Source organism: Lampetra planeri, chromosome 31, assembly GCF_965212315.1.
Source record: "Lampetra planeri chromosome 31, kcLamPlan1.2.h2, whole genome shotgun sequence".
Lineage (NCBI taxonomy): Eukaryota > Metazoa > Chordata > Hyperoartia > Petromyzontiformes > Petromyzontidae > Lampetra > Lampetra planeri.
Window position 1 is genome coordinate 8,959,060 of NC_136137.1, and position 22,535 is coordinate 8,981,594.

Genomic DNA, 22,535 nt, shown 5'->3' on the forward strand with positions numbered 1-22,535 from the left:
CGATTTCAATAGATTAATTATAATCTAACTCGTCTTGGCCAGTCGTAACTAGTTTTGCACAGAACTTCAACATTTTCAAAATAAATTGAGTGTCCCTGTTGCCACGCGTGTTCTGCAACTGACGACAGATGTATTTAGGAGTATTTCATATTCCTCTGGTGTTCTTTTAGTCTCATGATGATCGCTCGTCAGCATGTCATCTACATGTCTCAACCAAGCAGAAGGATTTTAGTGTGCTTGAAGCTATTGCTTGTACTTCAAAATCTTCCATGTGCAAAAGCGATTTTTTTTTCACAATGCAATAACGTACGCATACCATTATTATTTTCAATACATATGTAATAAAAGACTTGACCACGATCTCTGGCTCAGTGTCCTTTATTAGGTCCGTACTGCGTTCCCACACGGCTGTCTCTCTTATTCTCTCTGTGCTGGTTCCGATGTCACTCCAGTCCACATCAGCAGCCCCGCTGCTGTTCTTGTCGCTCTTGCAGCCCCACAGCAGCTCCGCTGCTGTACTCTCACACAGCTCCCTTGGCTGTTCCTGCTGCAGCTCTGACAGCCTCGTGCTGTCTCGCCTTCTCGTCGCTCCTGCGACTCTTGGCAGCCACCCCGCTGCCCCTCACACACAGCCTTACTGCCTATCTCTATCTGCAGCTTTACACCTCCCAGTAGCTCCCTACTGTTCCCAGGGTTGGCTCCCGCTTCTGACGGTGCCCCCTCGGCTCGTACGCCCGCGTGGCCCCGCACCTTTCCATTCACACCCCGACTGCCTTCTCTTTCCGGTTTACCCGCTTAAGGACCCCCTACCTTTCACCCACGTCACCTGGCTCCGCCTCCTCGTGACGTCACATCCGGAAGGTCGCTTTCGCCCGCATTACACATATAACGTGTAACTTTTATGTATGCAGCAAAAGTATTGCTAAAAAAAAGTTATGGAAATTGTAAAAACACCCCGATGCGGCTTCTCTCTCGCTCTCTGAAATGGGCTGGGCTCGGTTGCAGTTTTGAAAGGCAGTGCTGGATTCTTCTCGTGATGCTTGGCAACTCGCCGTCGTCGTCATCATCATCATCCCCTGTCCAGCGTCACAACCGGGAACAGAGGCGACACGTTGTGTTGTCCCGACCATTTTTCGCGTTGTCTCATTCGTCGATTAGCCGAACAAGTTATTTGTCGTGTGATTGAATACTTAAAATAACCGGATAGGCTGGCTTTACTGTATCGTGACTGTGAGCGCCACGGTGTCTAGATGTTAACTACCTCCCTTGGTATACAGGAGGTCATGGGTTTGATCCCAACCCTGACGTCTGTATATTTAAAGTTTGCATGTGCTCCCCGTGGTCGCATGGATTTTTCTCCGGGTCCTCCGGGTTTTCCCTCCACATTTATAATCGTGGGTTAAGATTCTTTGGCTGCTGTAAATTTACACACGATAAGCCACTTTGTTGAGCTATTATTTGTAGACAGGTCGCTTCTAAAAAAGCTATGTAGCTCAGTGGGCCTTACCTGGTGAAACCAAATAGTAGTTAAATAGTTACAATAATTTTCACAGTAAAAACAATTGGTAAAAAAACAAGCTTTTCAATGTATACTTTTATTTTCACTCAAAAGTAGAAAAACATGTTTTACCCAGAATTAATCACATTCGATGTGTTAAATACAAGTGGGTGGTTTCCTTTTCGATACGTTTAAAATGCTTTATGCAAGTCACCCACTTTTATTCAGCACATCAAACGTGATGAATTCTGGGGTCCAAATAATGTGCTGTCGACTTTTGAGTGCAAAGAAAAGTGCGTGCATTGAAAAGTTTTTTTAAACCCCATTTTTGTTGTTTTATAGTTCACACACACGCGCGCGCGCGCAGCACAAACAAGACGAGCGGAACGATATTTTAATAGGGAGGGACCCAAACGGGTCACATTGCTGGGAGGTGACATTAGCGCGTCGTGCGTAGGTGGTCGAAAGATTAGGGTCACTCAGAGACGTCATCTGTCATTCCACTTCCTCTTGTCTTACAGGTGGGTTGCCCTGTGAAATTATCTCAAATGCCTACAATAAAATGTGTATCGGCCTACTTTACTGTGTAATATATACGTAAATAGTTGAAGTATTCTTTACGTAAGAACGTGTTTTATTGCAACTGCTTTCTTTATTCAATGTTGGACCGTACAGTAAAAAAATATATTTTGTATGCGGCGTCTAATTGCGACCGCATCTCAATACCGGATAGAAACGTGGTATATAGTGGTTTAGAGTTCGTTAAAGGCAGTGGAAAATAGTGAGATGATATGAAAAGGGTCGAGTGAGATGCAATAAAAGCGTGAGAGTTCGGACAGTGCGCGGAGGAAGTAGAGGGGGAGGGGTAGGAGAGTGAGATGAGAGGGGAGAGGTAGGAGAGTGCGTGGAGGGGAGTAGAGTGAGATGACAGGGGAGAGGTAGGAGAGTGCGTGGAGGGGAGTAGAGTGAGATGAGAGGGGAGAGGTAGGAGAGTGCATGGAGGGGAGTAGAGTAAGATGACAGGGGAGAGGTAGGAGAGTGCGTGGAGGGGAGTAGAGTGAGATGAGAGGGGAGAGGTAGGAGAGTGCATGGAGGGGAGTAGAGTGAGATGACAGGGGAGAGGTAGGAGAGTGCGTGGAGGGGAGTAGAGCGAGATGAGAGGGGAGGGGTAGGAGAGTGGAGGGGAGTAGAGCGAGATGAGAGGGGAGAGGTAGGAGATTGCGTGGAGGGGAGTAGAGTGAGATGAGAGGGGAGAGGTAGGAGAGTGCGTGGAGGGGAGTAGAGTGAGATGAGAAGGGAGCGGTAGGAGAGTGCGTGGAGGGGAGTAGAGTGAGATGAGAGGGGTAGGAGAGTGCGTGGAGGGGAGTAGAGTGAGATGAAAGGGGAGAGGTAGGAGAGTGTGTGGAGGTGAGTAGAGTGAGATGAGAGGGGAGAGGTAGGAGAGTGCGTGGAGGGGATTAGAGTGAGATGAGATGGGAGAGGTAGGAGAGTGGAGGGGAGTAGAGCGAGATGAGAGGGGAGAGGTAGGAGCGTGCGTGGAGGGGAGTAGAGTGAGATGAGAGGGGTAGGAGAGTGCGTAGAGGGGAGTAGAGTGAGATGAGAGGGGAGGGGTAGGAGAGTGCGTGGAGGGGAGTAGAGTGAGATGAGAGGAGAAAGGTAGGAGAGTGCGTGGAGGGGAGTATAGTGAGATCAGAGGGGAGAGGTAGGAGAGTGCGTGGAGGGGAGTAGAGTGAGATGATAGGGGAGGGGTAGGAGTGTGTATGGAGGGTAGGAAAGTGAGATGAGAGGGGAGAGGTAGGAGAGTGCGTGGAGGGGAGTAGAGTGAGATGAGAGGGGAGAGGTAGGAGAGTGCGTGAAGGGGAGTAGAGTGAGATGAGAGGGGAGAGGTAGGAGAGTGCGTGGAGGGGAGTAGAGTGAGATGAGAGGGGAGAGGTAGGAGAGTGTGTGAAGGGGAGTAGAGTGAGATGAGAGGGGAGGGGTAGGAGTGTGTATGGAGGGTAGTAGAGTGAGATGAGAGGGGAGAGGTAGGAGAGTGCGTGGAGGGGAATAGAGTGAGAAGAGATGGGAGAGGTAGGAGAGTGGAGGGGAGTAGAGCGAGATGAGAGGGGAGAGGTAGGAGAGTGCGTGGAGGGGATTAGAGTGAGATGAGATGGGAGAGGTAGGAGAGTGGAGGGGAGTCGAGCGAGATGAGAGGGGAGAGGTAGGAGAGTGTGTGGAGGGGATTAGAGTGAGATGAGATTGGAGAGGTAGGAGAGTGGAGGGGAGTAGAGCGAGATGAGAGGGGATCGGTATGAGAGTGCGTGGAGGGGAGTAGAGTGAGATGAGAGGGGAGAGGTAGGAGAGTGTGTGGAGGGGAGTAGAGTGAGATGAGAAGGGAGCGGTAGGAGAGTGCGTGGAGGGGATTAGAGTGAGATGAGATGGGAGAGGTAGGAGAGTGGAGGGGAGTAGAGCTAGATGAGAGGGGAGGGGTAGGAGAGTGCGTGGAGGGGAGTAGAGTGAGATGAGAGGAGAGAGGTAGGAGAGTGCGTGGAGGGGAGTATAGTGAGATCAGAGGGGAGAGGTAGGAGAGTGCGTGGAAGGGAGTAGAGTGAGATGAGAGGGGAGGGGTAGGAGTGTGTATGGAGGGTAGGAAAGTGAGATGAGAGGGGAGAGGTAGGAGAGTGCGTGGAGGGGAGTAGAGTGAGATGAGAGGGGAGAGGTAGGAGAGTGCGTGAAGGGGAGTAGAGTGAGATGAGAGGGGAGAGGTAGGAGAGTGCGTGGAGGGGAGTAGAGTGAGATGAGAGGGGAGAGGTAGGAGAGTGTGTGAAGGGGAGTAGAGTGAGATGAGAGGGGAGGGGTAGGAGTGTGTATGGAGGGTAGTAGAGTGAGATGAGAGGGGAGAGGTAGGAGAGTGCGTGGAGGGGATTAGAGTGAGATGAGAGGGGAGAGGTAGGAGAGTGCGTGGAGGGGAATAGAGTGAGAAGAGAGGAGAAAGGTAGGAGAGTGCGTGGAGGGGAGTATAGTGAGATCAGAGGGGAGAGGTAGAAGAGTGCGTGGAGGGGAGTAGAGTGAGATGAGAGGGGAGGGGTAGGAGTGTGTATGGAGGGTAGTAGAGTGAGATGAGAGGGGAGAAGTAGGAGAGTGTGGAGGGGAGTAGAGTGAGATGAGAGGGGAGGGGTAGGAGTGTGTATGGAGGGTAGTAGAGTGAGATGAGAGGGGAGAGGTAGGAGAGTGTGGAGGGGAGTAGAGTGAGATGATAGGGGAGGGGTAGGAGTGTGTATGGAGAGTAGGAAAGTGAGATGAGAGGTAGGAGAGTGCGTGGAGGGGAGTAGAGTGAGATGAGAGGGGAGAGGTAGGAGAGTGCGTGGAGGGGAGTAGAGTGAGATGAGAGGGGAAAGGTAGGAGAGTGTGTGAAGGGGAGTAGAGTGAGATGAGAGGGGAGGGGTAGGAGTGTGTATGGAGGGTAGTAGAGTGAGATGAGAGGGGAGAGGTAGGAGAGTGCGTGGAGGGGATTAGAGTGAGATGAGATGGGAGAGGTAGGAGAGTGGAGGGGAGTAGAGCTAGATGAGAGGGGAGGGGTAGGAGAGTGCGTGGAGGGGAGTAGAGTGAGATGAGAGGGGAGAGGTAGGAGCGTGCGTGGAGGGGAGTACAGTGAGATGAGAGGGGTAGGAGAGTGCGTAGAGGGGAGTAGAGTGAGATGGGAGGGGTAGGAGAGAGCGTGGAGGGGAGTAGAGTGAGATGAGAGGAGAGAGGTAGGAGAGTGCGTGGAGGGGAGTATAGTGAGATCAGAGGGGAGAGGTAGGAGAGTGCGTGGAGGGGAGTAGAGTGAGATGAGAGGGGAGGGGTAGGAGTGTGTATGGAGGGTAGGAAAGTGAGATGAGAGGGGAGAGGTAGGAGAGTGCGTGGAGGGGAGTAGAGTGAGATGAGAGGGGAGTGGTAGAAGAGTGTGGAGGGGAGTAGAGTGAGATGATAGGGGAGGGGTAGGAGTGTGTATGGAGGGTAGGAAAGTGAGATGAGAGGGGAGAGGTAGGAGAGTGCGTGGAGGGGAGTAGAGTGAGATGAGAGGGGAGAGGTAGGAGAGTGCGTGAAGGGGAGTAGAGTGAGATGAGAGGGGAGAGGTAGGAGAGTGCGTGGAGGGGAGTAGAGTGAGATGAGAGGGGAGAGGTAGGAGAGTGTGTGAAGGGGAGTAGAGTGAGATGAGAGGGGAGGGGTAGGAGTGTGTATGGAGGGTAGTAGAGTGAGATGAGAGGGGAGAGGTAGGAGAGAGCGTGGAGGGGATTAGAGTGAGATGAGATGGGAGAGGTAGCAGAGTGGAGGGGAGTAGAGCGAGATGAGAGGGGAGAGGTAGGAGAGTGCGTGGAGGGGAATAGAGTGAGAAGAGAGGAGAGGGTTAGGAGAGTGCGTGGAGGGGAGTAGAGTGAGATGAGAGGGGTAGGAGAGTGCGTAGAGGGGAGTAGAGTGAGATGAGAGGGGAGGGGTAGGAGAGAGCGTGGAGGGGAGTAGAGTGAGATGAGAGGAGAAAGGTAGGAGAGTGCGTGGAGGGGAGTATAGTGAGATCAGAGGGGAGAGGTAGGAGAGTGCGTGGAGGAGAGTAGAGTGAGATGAGAGGGGAGGGGTAGGAGTGTGTATGGAGGGTAGGAAAGTGAGATGAGAGGGGAGAGGTAGGAGAGTGCGTGGAGGGGAGTAGAGTGAGATGAGAGGGGAGAGGTAGGAGAGTGCGTGAAGGGGAGTAGAGTGAGATGAGAGGGGAGAGGTAGGAGAGTGCGTGGAGGGGAGTAGAGTGAGATGAGAGGGGAGAGGTAGGAGAGTGTGTGAAGGGGAGTAAAGTGAGATGAGAGGGGAGGGGTAGGAGTGTGTATGGAGGGTAGTAGAGTGAGATGAGAGGGGAGAGGTAGGAGAGTGCGTGGAGGGGAGTAGAGTGAGATAAGAGGAGAGGGTTAGGAGAGTGGGTTGAGGGGAGTAGAGTGAGATGAGATGGGAGAGGTAGGAGAGTGCGTGGAGGGGAATAGAGTGAGAAGAGAGGAGAGGGTTAGGAGAGTGCGTGGAGGGGAGTAGAGTGAGATGAGAGGAGAAGGTTAGGAGAGTGGGTTGAGGTGAGTAGAGTGAGATGAGAGGGGAGAGGTAGGAGAGTTCATGGAGAGTGACGTGGCAGATGTACGCTCTTCCCCAGTGTAACGTATAGGTCGAGGTTTACGCTACATACATATATAACTTTAAAGTACTGATAGCATTACATTAGTTCAACTTTTTAAATTATAATTTCAAAACTCTCGTGCTGTATACAAATATCCCGTATGTCTGTAATATGTTTCCATTGAGTGTTTTGTTAAGGCTGACAGATTGTGGCCCACTATCGTGTTGTTTCAGTTCTTAGCACACACGGACCTACAGGTGCTAAGTCACACTTTCAGGATGGAAAAGAAAAACGAAATACAGGAGAGGTACATGAAGTTTCCAAATCTCTTTCAACTGGAGTACAACAAACAGCTTGAAAAGCAAGTGATGACAAAGCTCGAGCGGAAGAAGAGTTGTTCCGCCACAGCAGAAGAATTTGAAAGCGATGTATGCAATCTGAACTGCCTCGCCTTTCTGCACCTGAAGCGCCAAACGCTTAACAGGGCCAAGCCGATAGTGGCCGAGGTCCTGGCCAAGGATCCTCAGAACATAACGGCGCTGGCCAACCAGTGCGAGCTCCTCCTGCTGTCCTACGATTTTAAGAAAGCCGCCGAGGTACTCGGTGAGCTGGAGGCGCAGAGGGACAACGAGGGAGCGAATGCAATGGCTCTGGCCGAGCAGGGCTACTTCCTGTCCCGCATGGGCCCCCGCGTTTACCTGCAGGCCATCGAAAAGTTCGAGCAAGCCATCGAGAAGGGTCGAGGCCACTGCTCCCAAGACAAAATAATCTTCTGGCATTACAACATAGCCTTGAACTATGACAGGTGTGTATGTATGCTGTTTATTAAATCGAGTACTTGTGTTGTGTCGTAGAACTACGCGGAGACGGATCATCTTGTAAGGGCTTTAGCTGTTTGTTAACACTGTTTAAACACTCAGGCTCACTCACACCAGGGGTAGGTGTTCTCTATACTCGGTCCTTCCCATGGACCCCTGAGCTCTACTTGTCCTAACCTTGGCTATCCCTTGGGCTCTCTCACTCGGGCCGGGACAGGGGTTCATCCAACACCGCCTGGCCGAGGAGAGAAGAACCCCACTCACTCTCAGCCAATTCTCACAGACTTCTTGGAGCCCTACTCTCGGCTATCTCTTCGGCTCTCCCACTCGTCGACCCCGGACGGGGGTTCAGCCAACACCGTCTTGTCATGAGCGGGAGAGACCTCCTGCAGCCGATCCACACTCCGGGCTCCCACAACGACCTCGCCTTCGTCACGGGGTCCCCTTTAAGTATCACTTGGGTGGCTCCTCCCCTTCACTCGGACCCGCCCCTGTTCCCGAAGGTATCCCCTTACAGTATCCATGACATGACATCATCACACTACTCCTCTACATCACCCCGCCCCTCCATAAAAAAAATCAGCCGTCTCGGCTGATAATTATACTAAATTTGCCCCGCATTGGGGCCGATACATAAAGCCAGCAACCAACAATCAGAACAATTGTAACAACAACATAACAACATCAACAATAACGATGTGAATGGAGGTGTAAAGGCAGAGCCATCTGCGGGGAAACAAGAAGGATGATAAGGCAGGACGGCAAGTGTAGGAAGGCCTTTATCCTGCAGTGCAAGGTGCCGATCATGCGTCAGCGACGGCTGGTGTCCGATGACAACGGGACCAAGGGGAGGTTGTCGTCGTATGTGCTGCCGGTCCACTCCCCCGGGCAGTGTCCGGTGTCAGAGTAGGCGGAGCACCCATTGACGTCGGCCTCGCCACCGAGGGGCCAACAGGCGGCGCCTCGGGAGCTACTCGAAGGGGTTCTGTGGGTGGACAGACAGAGGGCTTACACTGCATAGCATCCCGGCCAGGGCGGCCCGGCTCGTCGGACGCATCAAGCATTGGCCGCTCCGGAAGTGGGGATGATTCAACAGGACAAGGTAACACGTATCTTTTCAACCTAGATGGGTGGACAATCCAGTGCCGGCGACCGAAGCGGATGCGCACACACTGTGGCCGGCGGACCTCCATGACCTCAACGGGGCCCTGCCAAGGGCGATGTAATTTTGGGGACATCCCAATGGTCACCTGGGGGAAATGTAGCCACGCCTTCTCCCCTTTCACCCATGGAAGCCCAGAACCCTGATGCTTTTGTAAGTGTTCGTTAGCCACTTGTTGGCTGGCCGAATTGTCCATGGCCGCTTGTTGTGCTTCACGCAGTCTGTTGAGCGTGACCTTCATCGAAGCGGGCACAGCCAATCCCTTTTTAGACAGCCCCAGGCCCATTTTTACGTGCATTGGGGGCTCTGGTTCCCTTCCGTACATTAGATAAAAGGGTGAAAAACCCATTGAGGAGTGAGGGGCCAACCTGTGCACGGAAAGGACATCCAGAATAAACAGGTCCCAGTTCGACTGAGACGCGCTCACGTGGTGGCACAGCATGGATGTGAGGGTGCGATTCAACCGCTCTACCATCCCGTCGGTTTCAAAGTGGTAGGGTGAAGTCCGGATTTTCTTGGTGCCGAGGAGGTCACAGACCTCCTTGAGCAACCGGGAAGAAAAATTCCGACCCTGATCGGTTAACAGTTGTTCAGGGGCACCCTTATCTAAAACATACCCATGCAAAAAGGCATCGGTGATAGACAAGGCCGATTGGTCTTGCAAGAGCCACGCCATGGGTCAACATGTGAGGTATTTAACCCCGACCAAAAGATACTTGTGGCCCCATTGAGAGGTTGGAAATGGGCCCAAAATTTTGAGGGCCATAAGTTCATTCAAACGGGAAACCTGGATGGACTGTAGCAGGGGCCGATCATGCACAACCGGGGCCTGCCGTGCACAATCGTGGCAGCCACTCACAAGTAGCGCCACGTCGCTTTCCACGCCCGGCTAGTAATAATCCCACTTAAGGGTTAACAAGGTCTTGTGGAACCCAAGGTGCATCAACTTCTTCTGAACTGCACGAGTCAGTTTCCCTCGTAGGACAGTGGGCACCACCAAACAATACCTCTCCAGCTCCGTATCCCAGCGCATAAGTAGGCCGTCATGCAGGGCAATGGCCGGGGCAGTCAACGGAGAGGAAGAACGGCCGTCCGAAATAACATGGCGTCGCAGCTTTAGCAGAGAGGTGTCCTCCATCTGCAAGCGAGACCATACCTCCCGAGGGAGACCTAGGCCGAAATCCACGAGCAACGACACACCCGGAAGGGGAGCCGTGTCGGCTATCGCCACCAACTGGGCCCCGGTGTCATTTGGGGCCCTGCAGCAACCCGAGTCCATCGTGCACGCACACCTGCCATCCGGAGGCAACCTAGACAACCCATCCGCATTTCCATGCTGTGCCCCCTTTTTGTGGATGACGTCGAACGTATATTCCTGCAGCACCTCAAGCCAGCGGGACAGCTGACCCGAGGGCTGATCGATGCGCAAGGAATATTGCAGGGTCGCATTATTTGTCTGAACAGTGAACCACCTGCCATACAAGTAGGGCCTATTCAATTGCACGAAAAACACGATGGCAAGCAGCTCCCTATGAGTCACACAGTAACGCTGCTCTGTGGGGGACAACACGTGACTGCCATATGCCACGACCCTTTCAACGCCATTGACCACCTGGGCAAGTACAGCCCCTATGCCCATGTCGCTTGCATCAGCGTCGAGCACAAAGGGCAGGGAGAAGTCAGGATACCTCAGGGGGGGGGGGGGGCGCATCCTCCAGGGATGCTCGAATCGCGACGAACGCTGCTTCCTACTCCTTGCCCTAAAGAAACTTTTGACCTTTTGCGGACAGCGCGTTGAGTGGTTTCGCGACAGTCGAAAAATCCCGCACAAAGCGACGGTAATACGAGGCGAAGCCAATGAAGTTGCGAACCTCCGTGACAGATGTGGGAGTTGGCCACGCACGGACACAAGCCGTTTTTTCCGGGTCCGTGGCGACACCTGACGCACTAACAATATGACCCAAATACTTCACCAATGGCTGCAGCAAATGACACTTTTGGGGTTTAAATTTCAAGCCAGCAGCACGCACTTTGACGAAGACCGACTCAAGACGATGCAAGTGTTCGTCAAACGTGCGGCTGAAAACGATGACATCGTCCAAATAAATTAAGCATAATTCTCACTGGATATCCGCCAAGACCATCTCCATGAGGCGTTGGAAGGTGGCCGGGGCCGAGTGGAGGCCCATAGGACGCCGATTGAATTGGAACAGCCCCTGGGGTGTGCGGAACGCAGTCTTGGGTTTGGAGACCTCATCCAATGGCAATTGCCAGAAGCCCGAAAGCAGATCTATGGTCGAAAAGAACCGCGCACCCGAGAGCGGCATCAAGCGAATCGTCCATGCGAGGAAGGGAATAGGCATCTGCCACTGAAATCTTGTTTCATCTACGAAAGTCAACACAGAAACGAAGAATCCCATCCTGTTTCTTGACTAACACAATAGGGGCGCCCCAAGGGCTAGTAGAAGGAGAGATTATGTCCGCCGCCAACATCTCATCAACAGCCAAGCGGACATGATCCTTCTCTCTAGGACTAAAGTGATGGGAATTCAGCCAAATGGGGGGCGAATTACCCGTGTCTATGTGATGCTCTAATAAGGACGTGCGTCCGATATCGAATTTGCTGTGAATGAAAACATCAGTGAATCATTCAATAAGTGCGCGGAGCCGCTGCTGCTCCTTGAGGGACAAGAGGGCATTTTCCCGACAAAGCGCATCAATCCAGGAGTCGTTGGACTTCCCATCCTGTACTACGCCAGCCACAACCCTCTCAACCGGCATGGCATCGTCCGGTGGGAGAGCTGGGGTCGCGTGTGCCAAAACGGTGCCGGCCGGAGTTAAGAGGACGCCCACTTCTGGGGTATGCAATTTCAGGGGTTTGTGCAACCTCAGGGGTATCAATATTTGGGACCCAGGTGGAATGTTCATGGAATCCCTAGCCAAAGCTCGTACACTGGCAGCAAGAGGAGTCAACAAAGTGGTGGACATCAAAAAGTTCAAACGACAGCCCGATGGCATCTCCACACAACCCTGGTCGATCAATATTTTCATGGGCATTTTGGCCAAGAAATCTGTGCCCAAAAGGCATGGTACTGCCAACGCCTTTGAGACTAAGCCGGGGCCTTTCAATTCAATATCACCAATTCTAATGGAGGCAACAATGTGACCCAATATACCTAAACTACCTCCATTTGTGGCAACGCAAGCCCCTTGTACAGGCCTCAATCGACCAACGCTTTGTGGTAACAACCCAAAAATGCATTCCGATATAATGGTGGCCGACGCACCCGTGTCCACCAAAATCCGGACTTCCACCCCTTGGATGTAACCAGCGATCATGGAGGAACCCGCCGTGGCTGCCAAAACCCGATGCGCGAGCGCAGCCCATTGATGGACCCGCTTAGGCCACCCGGAGACTGACGGCGAGCGAACATCGAACGTTTATGGACTTTTAGTGGTGCCCTGGTGATCATGAACCTTATCCCCGCTAGATGTGTGAGGTGGGATGGGCGGCCGAGTGGCTGATGCGCCACGACTTGCCTGAGGCCCAGATGACAATGCCGATGTGGAGGCAGAGGGAGACGAGGTCCCGCGGAAGGCCCTAGTAGCGTTGCGGCAGCCCATCGTGATGTGGCCAGGCTGGCCACAGCGGAAGCAGATGGTGGACGTCAACCCCTGCGAGAGAGAAGTCCTTGCCCACCATCGCTGCTCCAGCCGGCGGCCCCTGGGGACTCTCCAGCGTTGGTCGCGTGCAGCGAAGGCGGCAAGATGATTCTCGTCCTGCGGCGTTCCAGCCCTGGTGTGGCGCACACCGCCACACCAGGGCTGGAACACCGCCACACCAGGCCACTGGCGAGGTCGAGGTGTGCTTGGATCCCCTGCACCAGTTTAAGGGAAGAGATGTCCGCCTCCTCCGCTATTTCCAAAACTACACCGAGCTCCCGCGCGAGGGAGAGCAGACACTCCAAAGCCAATGAGTTGAGTGCCGCACAATCCATATTGAGGTAGGCCGCCCGACCCAGCGCCAACAAGGAGCTGCGGAAGGCAAGAGGCGTCTTGGCCTCCCCTCGCCTCCGCAGCAAGAACTTCTGGCGTGCGCTGGAGGGCGGCTAAAAAATAGCAGCCATTTGGGCGTACGCCATGGGGAGCGTCGCCCTGTCCGCAGGTGGAATCGAAATAAATGTGGCTAGGGAATCATTATCTCATGCCGTCGGGAGTACCTTGAGGGCCTCGTCCATAGGCCACCTGACCGAGGCGTAAGCCGCATCGAACCGGCCTTGAAAGGACGTCCAGTCTCTGCCAGCTGCGATGAATGGATGAACAGGCGGCAGGCGACGAAGTTTGGAAGAGCCGAAGATACACTCGGCGGCACCGCTGCAGCAGAGGCAATGGCGCCCGGTTGCTGCGGCGCACCCAGGGGCAAGATGGCGGCCGATTGCTGTATCGCGTCTGTTGAGAAAACGGCGCCAAATTCGAATGTGGCAGGAGGAGAAATGGCGGGAAGCGCCCCATCTCGCTCCAAAAAAGTGACGGGCGCGCCCGACATCAGGGAGACGAGACGCGCGGCCAACTGCAGCAGCTGGCCGAACTGGCTGGTGAGAAGTCGCCAGCTCTCCTGCGGTGGTGAGTGGCCGGCCGCGGCCGCCACCTCCTCCTGTACGGGTTGGCCGGGCTCCACGGGGCGCATCTCCGGGGCCCCGGACTCCAGAGATGTTGCGTGCTGTCTTCGTCGTCTGATCTCGCAACAGGTGGGTTCTTACGCTTCATAGCCGACTTCGACATAGCGACGAAGGTTAGCAGTCACTTCTGGCACCGGTTATTGTGTCATAGACGTAACTTCTTGTAAGGGATTTCGCCATTTATTAACATTGTTTAAACACCCAGGTTCACACCAGGGGTAGGTGTTCTCTATACTCGTTCCTTCCCATGGACCCCCGAGCTCTACTCGTCCTAACCTTGGCTATCCCTTGGGCTCTGTCACTCGGGCCGGGACGGGGGTTCATCCAACACTGCCCGGCCGAGGAGAGAAGCACCCCACTCAATCTCAGCCGATTCTCACAGACTTCTTGGAGCCCTACTCTCCGCTATCTCTTCGGCTCTCCCACTCGTCGACCGCGGACGGGAGTTCAGCCAACACCGTCCGGTCATGAGCAGGAGAGACCTCCTGCAGCTGATCCACATTCCGGGCTCCCACAACGACCCCACCTTTGTCACGGGGTCCCCTTTAAGTACCCCTTGGGCGGCTCCTCCCCTTCACTCGGACCCGCCTCTGTTCCCGAAGGTATCCCCTTACAGCACCCATGACATGACGTCATCACACTACTCCTCTACACTTGTACGGTGTTCAAAGTTATGTAACATTGGCCAGTTTAAATTGTGCAAAATGCCGCATGACCAGTGTTTATTATTATTTTTAAACAAATCTAACTGTTGTCCCTAAACTATTGTTCATCCTCGATCGAACTTACAAAAATGTAACAATTTTTCACGACCGAGTCTTTTGAGTAATTCTATGTCCAGTCATTGATTAACATTTACGTTTACCGTACTTAAACGATTGCAGTTGGTGCGTACACATGGAAAGATATTCCTACTGCATTGATTTAAATGTGAATATCTAAAGTTTACAAAATACAATATGAAACTCATCATTCGTAGCTATAAAGGCGTGATAATGTATGAGTGGCTTGTGTTGTATCCCCACAGTAGACCCTGCCCAAGGTGTACATGAGAGCGCCTAATACGATAGTTGTACCAACACAATGCTGTGTGTGCGGAGCACAAAAGCCCCTGGCAATTGCTCTGCAGGATTCAGTGGCACGCATATCAGCTCCTGACAGTCACGTTTGGTGGGTCAGATTACGCTTGTCACAATTGTCACATGACCCACCAAACGTGACCGTTTTGTTTATCATCATCGTCAATGCTTTTTCGACAACTGGATGAAAATAATAATGACACCGATGAAAAGTGGTGCTGAATAAATGAAGATGGTAAATAAATCAAATTTTTTTTAAACATTAGCCACGAGTCCATAGTAATGAGAAATATGTCGTTTTTTGAGTGAGCTTTTAATAAAAAACGGCAATTCCGCAGCGGCTCGGGATTGTGCAGAGGCAGACTGCTCCAGGCATTTGGGCAATTCGATGGGAAAGCTGCGGTCACCAACTATGCTTACAGTAGACCTCGGGTGACGTGTGGACGCATTGGCGGATACTGGTCGGCAGAAGTCGACTTAGGTACTGGGCTGGAACAAAGCCCCCTCCTCTCGCCCCCACTGCAATATTAATGAGATGTCAGTGAAATACGTGCTCTCTTCTGATAAGTTATTTTTCTTTCAGGATTTCGAAAATGGAGTTCGTGAGGGAGAACCCAGGTTTCTCGACGGAAGAATATTTTAAAAAAGTGGTGCAAACACTGGCGCACGTCATGTGCTCGAAGCACAAGATTTATGAGCCCAAAGCTTGGATCGTTTTGGCCCAGACGGCGAAGGAATATTTTCGGATCATGTAATTACATTCGTAATACAATTTTTTTTTGGTTAGATCGTGTAAATAAAAATGTGTCGTTAAACCCGCCACCACCCGACACGGCCAATAAGTAAACGTTTGTCAAGTAAACAAAACATGCCTATTCGTTACTGGCACAGCACACCGGTGTGTTGGACAGTAAATCCACAAAAGTGCTCAGATTGTAAATGCAAAAGCTTACGTGTTTAACGCGAAATTGCGTTACTCAAACTTTCATTGACGCGTGTTTTTTTATTCCATTCTACATTTGGTTTTTCAGTTTTTTTTCTGTTCTCCATGAAACGAGCATTGCCGGTTGTAATTTCAAGGTGATAAATTGTTTAAAATAAAAAAATGTAAAAACTCCCGAGAATTTGCAACAATACCACAAGAAATGTGCCTCCAGGCTCTTGAGACCACCTGGAGAAGATTCCAGGCACGTGTTGACAATGATGGCGAACAAGTGGCGATTTTTTTGACTGTTTGAAGCGATTCACATACATTTGTTATCATGCTACAGTGTATTATCCGTTCTTTTTCCATGAAAAACGATAATTCCATATATGTATAAAAAAAATGTTTAAGCACCCTGTACTACAAAAGTGTATCACTCACGCAGAGCTTTACATATGTTTTGCGTGATTTACACGTGCAGTATAGTGACGTTTGTGCTGGTAAATAAATTTCATTTCATTTTTTTCATTTGAAATTCGCTGCTTATAAGGAAACACTATTTTCTCTGCATTCGTGCTCGCTATATCTAGTAAAATGGCATGCTTGCTATTATTGCTCTAATATATATGTGTGCATTACCATGTCAATCGTACTTACATGATGTCATTTGGAAGAACATTTTAACTTGAAACGTTCTAAATATTCGGTGCTTCGTTCGATTTATGTTTCAAAAGTACTCTTCACTTTTTTATGTTATTACAATTGCAGGAAATATCACATAGATTATGATGAAACGAAGATCTTTGAGCTGACTGGGTTCAAACTGATGACAATGTCAGATTGTTTTAATCAGGCAAGTCAGCTGGCACCTGATGACCCTTGGGTGCTGGGACGCGTCGGGCGACACTGCAGGCACATTAAACAGAACAAGAGCGCTCTGGAGTTGCTCCAAAAGTCACATGACCTCTGCCCATCTGAGTTTGCTCTCCACCACCTCGGTTTGACTTACCGTACCCTCGCAGCGGAAGCCAACAGGCAGAGTGAGTGCAATGCCCCGACTATCACTTTACATTGCTTTGTGCATCGTGTATAAGCAAATTAAACGGGTTTCGTAGCCAACATTATCGTTCGTAATATAATGTTTTGGTTGGTTGAGGCTACGTAATGATATGATTAAATACGTGTTGGGATATCCCGCACAAACTCAACACAGCCAAACAAATAAACATATCACGTATAAAAGCGTTATAGCGCGCCAATTATGAAAATTATTTCAGTTGAGCAATTGTCAAAAAACTAATTTAGCAAGAGACATTTGGAAATATGCCAAACGTGATCAAGTGGAGGTGGGGGGATTTCTAGGCTTCAAAATGGAAATCCAAGAAGTGAGAATCTCACTTCCCTGGATTCTCATTTTTTGAGGCGTGGAGGTTCGCCCCTAGTGATGTTGGGTGTATTTTCAAATGAAACGTCGTGTCTTTCGCTAAAATTTGGTCGCGAGAATTGCTCTTCCACAAGCCGGTGAGCTGAAACGATAATAATTTCCATTTTTAAACACTTGTAGACGTGGCAATTTTATTTGTTTGGCTGTGTCGGGTTGGTGGAGGGTTTCAGAACACATATATAATAAGATGATGTGGCTTAACTCAGAAAAAGTTATTAAATGAAACTATCATCATAATTTAGACAAATCTGTAAATGCTACGTGCTAATCGCTTCTCATGCTGCACATTACATCTAGGTCTTCAGGAAAAACCTCTATTCAGGAAAAACAAGACCATAAATGAGGGTCCAAATATAGATGTTGCTTCGTCAGTTATACTCGAAGACAACTCTAAATTCATTCTGCGAGTAATATGCCCAGTGACTTGCACGAAAAGAAGCTCTCCAACTAAAAGTCGTGCACCTACATGGAAAAGTAGTAAAAGAGAAACATATGCCGGTGCTTACGGAAACTGCACCGACCCAAAAGTGAATGAATATGTAAGCAAGGCTATCGATTGCTTTGAAAAGGCCATTCAGCTGTCCGAAGACACAGCCCACAAGCTGCGCGTGGACCTGGCAGGAATGTACTCGGCACGTGGCATGCACACAGAAGCAGATGAGTGCTACATTAACGCTTTGCAAGATGATCGAAAAGTGACTCATTACTCCCGCGCCTTTACACTGGAGAAGTGGGGCTTGGCTCAGCATGAATGTGGAGACCAGACTAAGAGCCAGCACCTCTTACGAATGGCTATTGAAGAGGCAGCCAAGGTGAACACGACACGCAAGGTGGCATTTGAGAGATTGATTCAGGAGCTCGTGAAGTGCAATGACACGATGAAGCAATCAGATCTTCACCAACTTGTAGGGAAGCACAGAGAGGCTTTGACCCTACTGCGAGAAGCATACAAACATAATTCTAATGATCCAAAAATACTGTGTCGGCTCATCAAGAGCCTGGCTGCTGAAAAGGACTACGACACGGCTCACATGTATCTGGCGATCCTGAAGAGAACTAATGAGGGGCACGATAAGATCAGTCGTGATCTCCAAGTTGAAATATGCTTTGGGGCAGCTGAGATGAACATGAGAATGCTTTCTGTGGACAGTAAAACGGTACTAGGAGATCTGTATGAGGAGCTCATGGAAAACCAAGAGAAGCAACAGAGCATATTAATGCTTCACACCATTGACTCAGACGAAGACTCAACGCTGGCTGAACACTTCCAGCAGTTGGCCGAAGATATAGGGGGGGTTAAGTGTGAGCTCTTCAGTGAAAAACCTGCTGGAACGTTTTTAGTGAATACAATATTGGAGGCGGTTGATGAACACAATGCAATCGTATTGCTGATAACCCCAGAATTTGTTCGTCATCAACCAACATTGAATCTCTGTATATATCTCCTACAGAAGCCCTGTGTCTTGCTGTGTTTGTGCACCTCAATTTCCAAGGATCAAATTCCCCCCAAGTTTCAAGATATTCATCAGGCACCCTTCCCAGAGAGATTGCGCTGTAAAGGTATTACAGAAAACACAGTTTCTATCGAAGAATTGCACATGTGGAGGGAGATCTTTGATCATTTGCGGGTTGCCAAAGACAAGGCAGGGGTGAAATAACTTTCCCTGAAGGTCAATTTCATGGGAGTTTAATTGCTTACAAAAATGTATCTTCATGATTTGAAGACACAATTTCCTCCAAGCATTTGACATATTATGTCATTGTCAAATTTAGCATGTAAATTATATTTTAAGAAACAGAAATTAAATAAAACCAAAAAAATAACAGTGGTTATTATGAATATATTACAATAAAAAAGGCCATAATTCTAAAATACATATCAGCAGCACCCATTATACCTTCCTTCCCCCTAGACAATGCAAAACGTAATTAAAAAACTATTATTTGAAGTGCATTACTTAAATATTACGATTGAACAATTTGATGGCATGCGATGCAGGAGTGCATCCTCGAAAAGTGTCATTCTCTCAAACCCAGACAACCTCAACCCGTTAAAGAGCTGAGCATGACCAAGGTCTTCGTGGAAATCTGTCTCAAATATTGCTCTTTAAAATAATATACATAATTGTGAGTGATATATCTTCAACATGAGCTCTTTTTTTATGTGCACTTTGCTCAGTACCATTAGCAGTGCGAACACAATTACATCATTGAAACTTTTAACAATATTCTCAACAAGCATCGTCTTAATTGAACATGTGGCCATCATCTTTGACAAGTCTGGATTTCACGCCGCACACAACGTCGCAGAATTCTCTGTGCAGATGGTATTGCTTTTGCTTCCCAAGCATTACGCCTCGACGAGATAGGCCATGCCATCACTAAGGACCTAAAAGTGATGGATGCATGTTGACAACTTCATCCAAAGTACTGATTTCTGCTTGAACAACCGGCCTTCTCATGGCAAGAAAGTCCAGAATAAACCATACCTATATCTCGGACTAACTACGTATCAAATCAAGAACGACTCAGAATATTTAAGGTCAGCAAAAATACAAAAATTAGGACAAACCTCATCCAGAAACTCACAGGGACTAGGTTGGGAACATAAATGCATTCCATATTGCTTCCTTGGACATAAGTGTACTACCCCACAGTACTGCACTCCCATATTGGCTTCTAGGCTGCCACATCAAACAAATGGGCCCCGTCTTAAATTGTCACCAGTATTCAAAGACCAACTCCTTCACCCTGACTATCTGTGCTATCAAGCATCCCTCCCCATGAGATACACAGCAGAGAACATTTTCAATTAATACACCTGCATCCAAGCCAATCAAAGTTTACCCACCCACAAATATTTACAAAATCTACAGAACCGGCGCCTAAAAATAACACATTGTTCTTGATCGCAACCAGAGCTCATACAAATGGCAACAGATTTGGTCAAACATCAACATTCCAAACAAGTGTTACAGATTCAATGTATTACTGTACATCGAATCTGTGTGTATCGCAGCAGATCATCCTTCACAAGTGGAAACTCATACATAACCCCGGCGTGGGTTTGTGGGATTGTAAACACCAACCAGATTACGGACCACACAGGAGTGAACCATCATTCTGACAAAAAAAAAAACATTTTGCTGATGACACATTTCAGTTTTCAGTTTCATTTATTTGGTATAGCCCTGTGAGCCATTCGGCTCTTGAATCGGGTGCAACAAACAAAAAACATGAACAAGAAAACATCTTAAAGTGACTATGTGACTAAGTGCAAACAGAAAATCCAAGAAAAGACAGCAAAGTATTGCAGAAAAAGCGCCGTACACCAACGCTGTGTGCAAAAATCCCAGTGGGATGCAAGTCAAACAACAACAACCACAAGACAACTTAGATTAAGGCCATCAGTCTAACTCCGTACTCCAACAGACAAACAACCCTGATGGCTCCAAAACCAATTCCATGGAGGAGTTTCAACAGCATCTACAACAGGACTTCAATGATCTTCGTCTTCAACTTCATGCCTTAATTAAACTTCATGCCTTTAATCTGACTCTCAAATCTACAAAGACCAAAGTTATGTTATTCTCCAGCGGCCCCAAAACATCTCTCGCCACCGATGCACAGTGTGGCTCTGGACTCAGGTTGACAACTTAAAATATCTCGGTGGACTTAAAAACTGTCTTTCAAGACTCACATGGATCCCGTGGCCAATAAGATTAAAACATTTTTTGGATTCCTCCACAGAAACAAACGCTGTATTCGACCTCAACACCACCTGAACAAAGTTTAGGCCACCATCCTGTATATACCTGATTATTGTGACACCATCTACAATGTCGCTTGCTATACAGTACTGTATTGATGTTTTTAAATCCTTTATATTAAGTTCACTTGCTTGCTTGCTTACGACCGTGCAAATCTTTCGGTCGTTTTTTAACCCACTTCCCGTGATCCAATCGAGCTGACATTTTGCACACAGACTAGTTGTGCGTGACAATGTATTTTCATAAAAAAATGTTCCCAAAATTTTACACTTTTTAGGAAAAAAGAAATTATATTTAATTACCAATTGCTTAATGGTGGCAGGCATTCATCTGACCCATAGGTGGCAGCCATCTCACGCATATAAAGGATTTATAGTGAAAAACTTTGTTTTTACGGGTTAATTTTTTTGTCTTTAGTTGCTGCTGTGCCCACGCACCACGAAATAGCCGGTAAACTGGCTAAACAGGATCATTCGTACTTTTTGGTTTTTTTGGTAACGTCACGTAGTTAGAAATAAAATAAACTAAGTGACTTTACCGAAAGAACCAAAGAGTATGGATTCCTGCAGTCACGAAAGCTTCAAATCTAGATAGATGTATTCGTGTAACAAATTAAATAAATTCAAATACTGCGCTCTGCACATTCAGCGGAGGCTTAGAAGCCATGTTCTATCAAACTAATCTGTACAAAGGCATACAAGTTGCTATTTAATCGGCCATATGCAAGAAGAAGTGCAGATGTAGAATACATGATTTGTTACTAAATGTAGAGGTCGTCAATAACTAAAAAATTAACCCGTAAAAACTAAGTTTTTCACTATAAATCCTTTATATGCGTGGGCCACAACCCAGCCAACATTGGTCTTTGAAACGGGCGGCTAGAGTTCTCTCGTCTTCTGGCTTGAGATGGCTGCCACCTATGGGTCAGATGATTGCCTACCACCATTAAGCAATTGGTAATTAAATATAATATTTTTTACCTAAAAAGTGTAACATTTTGGAAAAAAAAATTCACGAAAAGAAGTTGTCACGCACGAGTCTGTGTGCAAAATGTCAGCTCGATTGGATCACGGGAAGTGGGTTAAAAAACGACCAAAAGATTTGCACGGTCGTAAGCGCGCAAGCAAGCAAGCAAGTGAACTTAATATAAAGGATTTAAAAAGAGAGCATCTGTAACTAAATTATCTACAGTATATGACATTCGTGCACGCCTTGCGCAATATTTGTGCATGGCGTAATTTTATCGATGTTCAACTTTTTAACATACAGGAATGTATTGTTAATCTTGCGTGCATGCGCTTACTTATTAAAGCATTTCCTTATGTTTAAAGGAGTTTGCACGGTGTAACTGTAATTGTCTTTCGATGCAATTCGTTACGATTGTATTAAAGAAAATGTTATACTTTGGTCAATTTTTCTTGAACTTTAATCAAGTTTTTGTAAAAATATATAGTATTTGAAACACGATTGCTTTACAAGTGTTCAATGTGGAATTCAATTTCCTTTGTGTGAGTTGAGACGTTGCTGGTGCATGCACAATTATGGGGGTTTTGGGGTTATTACTGTGCTGTATGATTTTTCAAGTGTGCAATAAAATCTATCTGATGACTCGAGTTGTTACCCCAGTGTGTTTGTTTCAGGAAAATATTTTGCTCATTAACTCAAGTCCCCAAGTCAAGCGGGGTTGGAGCGTATGGCGTTGATGCAGTGTATGTTGAACTTGTTTTGCACCGTACGTAGCCAACCACGAAAATCGGAGGTGCGGGAAAATGACAACAAACTAAACACAAAAAACAGTTCTAAAAAAAATGAGTTTTGAATCTAGATTTAAAAGTGCATAGCTCCAGTGGCTTTCTAATATCGGAAGGAAGAGCGTTCCAGACGGCCGGAGAAGCGCATCTGAAAGCGCGCGATGCAGTGACCGTCTTTGTTCGATGGTCAGCCAAAAGCCACTGCGAGCATGACCGGAGTTCGTGTGATGGTTTATCCTTCTTGACGAGATCAGCAAGGCATTGTGGTTCATTTTGAGAAAGCACCTTGTGTGTAA

The 22,535-nt window shown here is 48.6% G+C and overlaps 1 protein-coding gene across 1 annotated transcript; it reads left to right on the forward strand.

Annotated features, from left to right (window-relative positions):
* The first annotated feature begins 1,972 nt into the window (after positions 1-1,972).
* Positions 1,973-22,101, forward strand: LOC144729185 (uncharacterized). The gene is made up of 5 exons (XM_078609221.1): positions 1,973-2,019; positions 6,845-7,416; positions 14,933-15,100; positions 16,043-16,314; positions 17,016-22,101. The coding sequence occupies exons 2-5, from the start codon at positions 6,890-6,892 to the stop codon at positions 18,374-18,376; spliced, it is 2,328 nt and encodes a 775-aa protein (XP_078465347.1). The 5' UTR covers positions 1,973-2,019; positions 6,845-6,889; the 3' UTR covers positions 18,377-22,101.
* Positions 22,102-22,535: the final 434 nt, after the last annotated feature.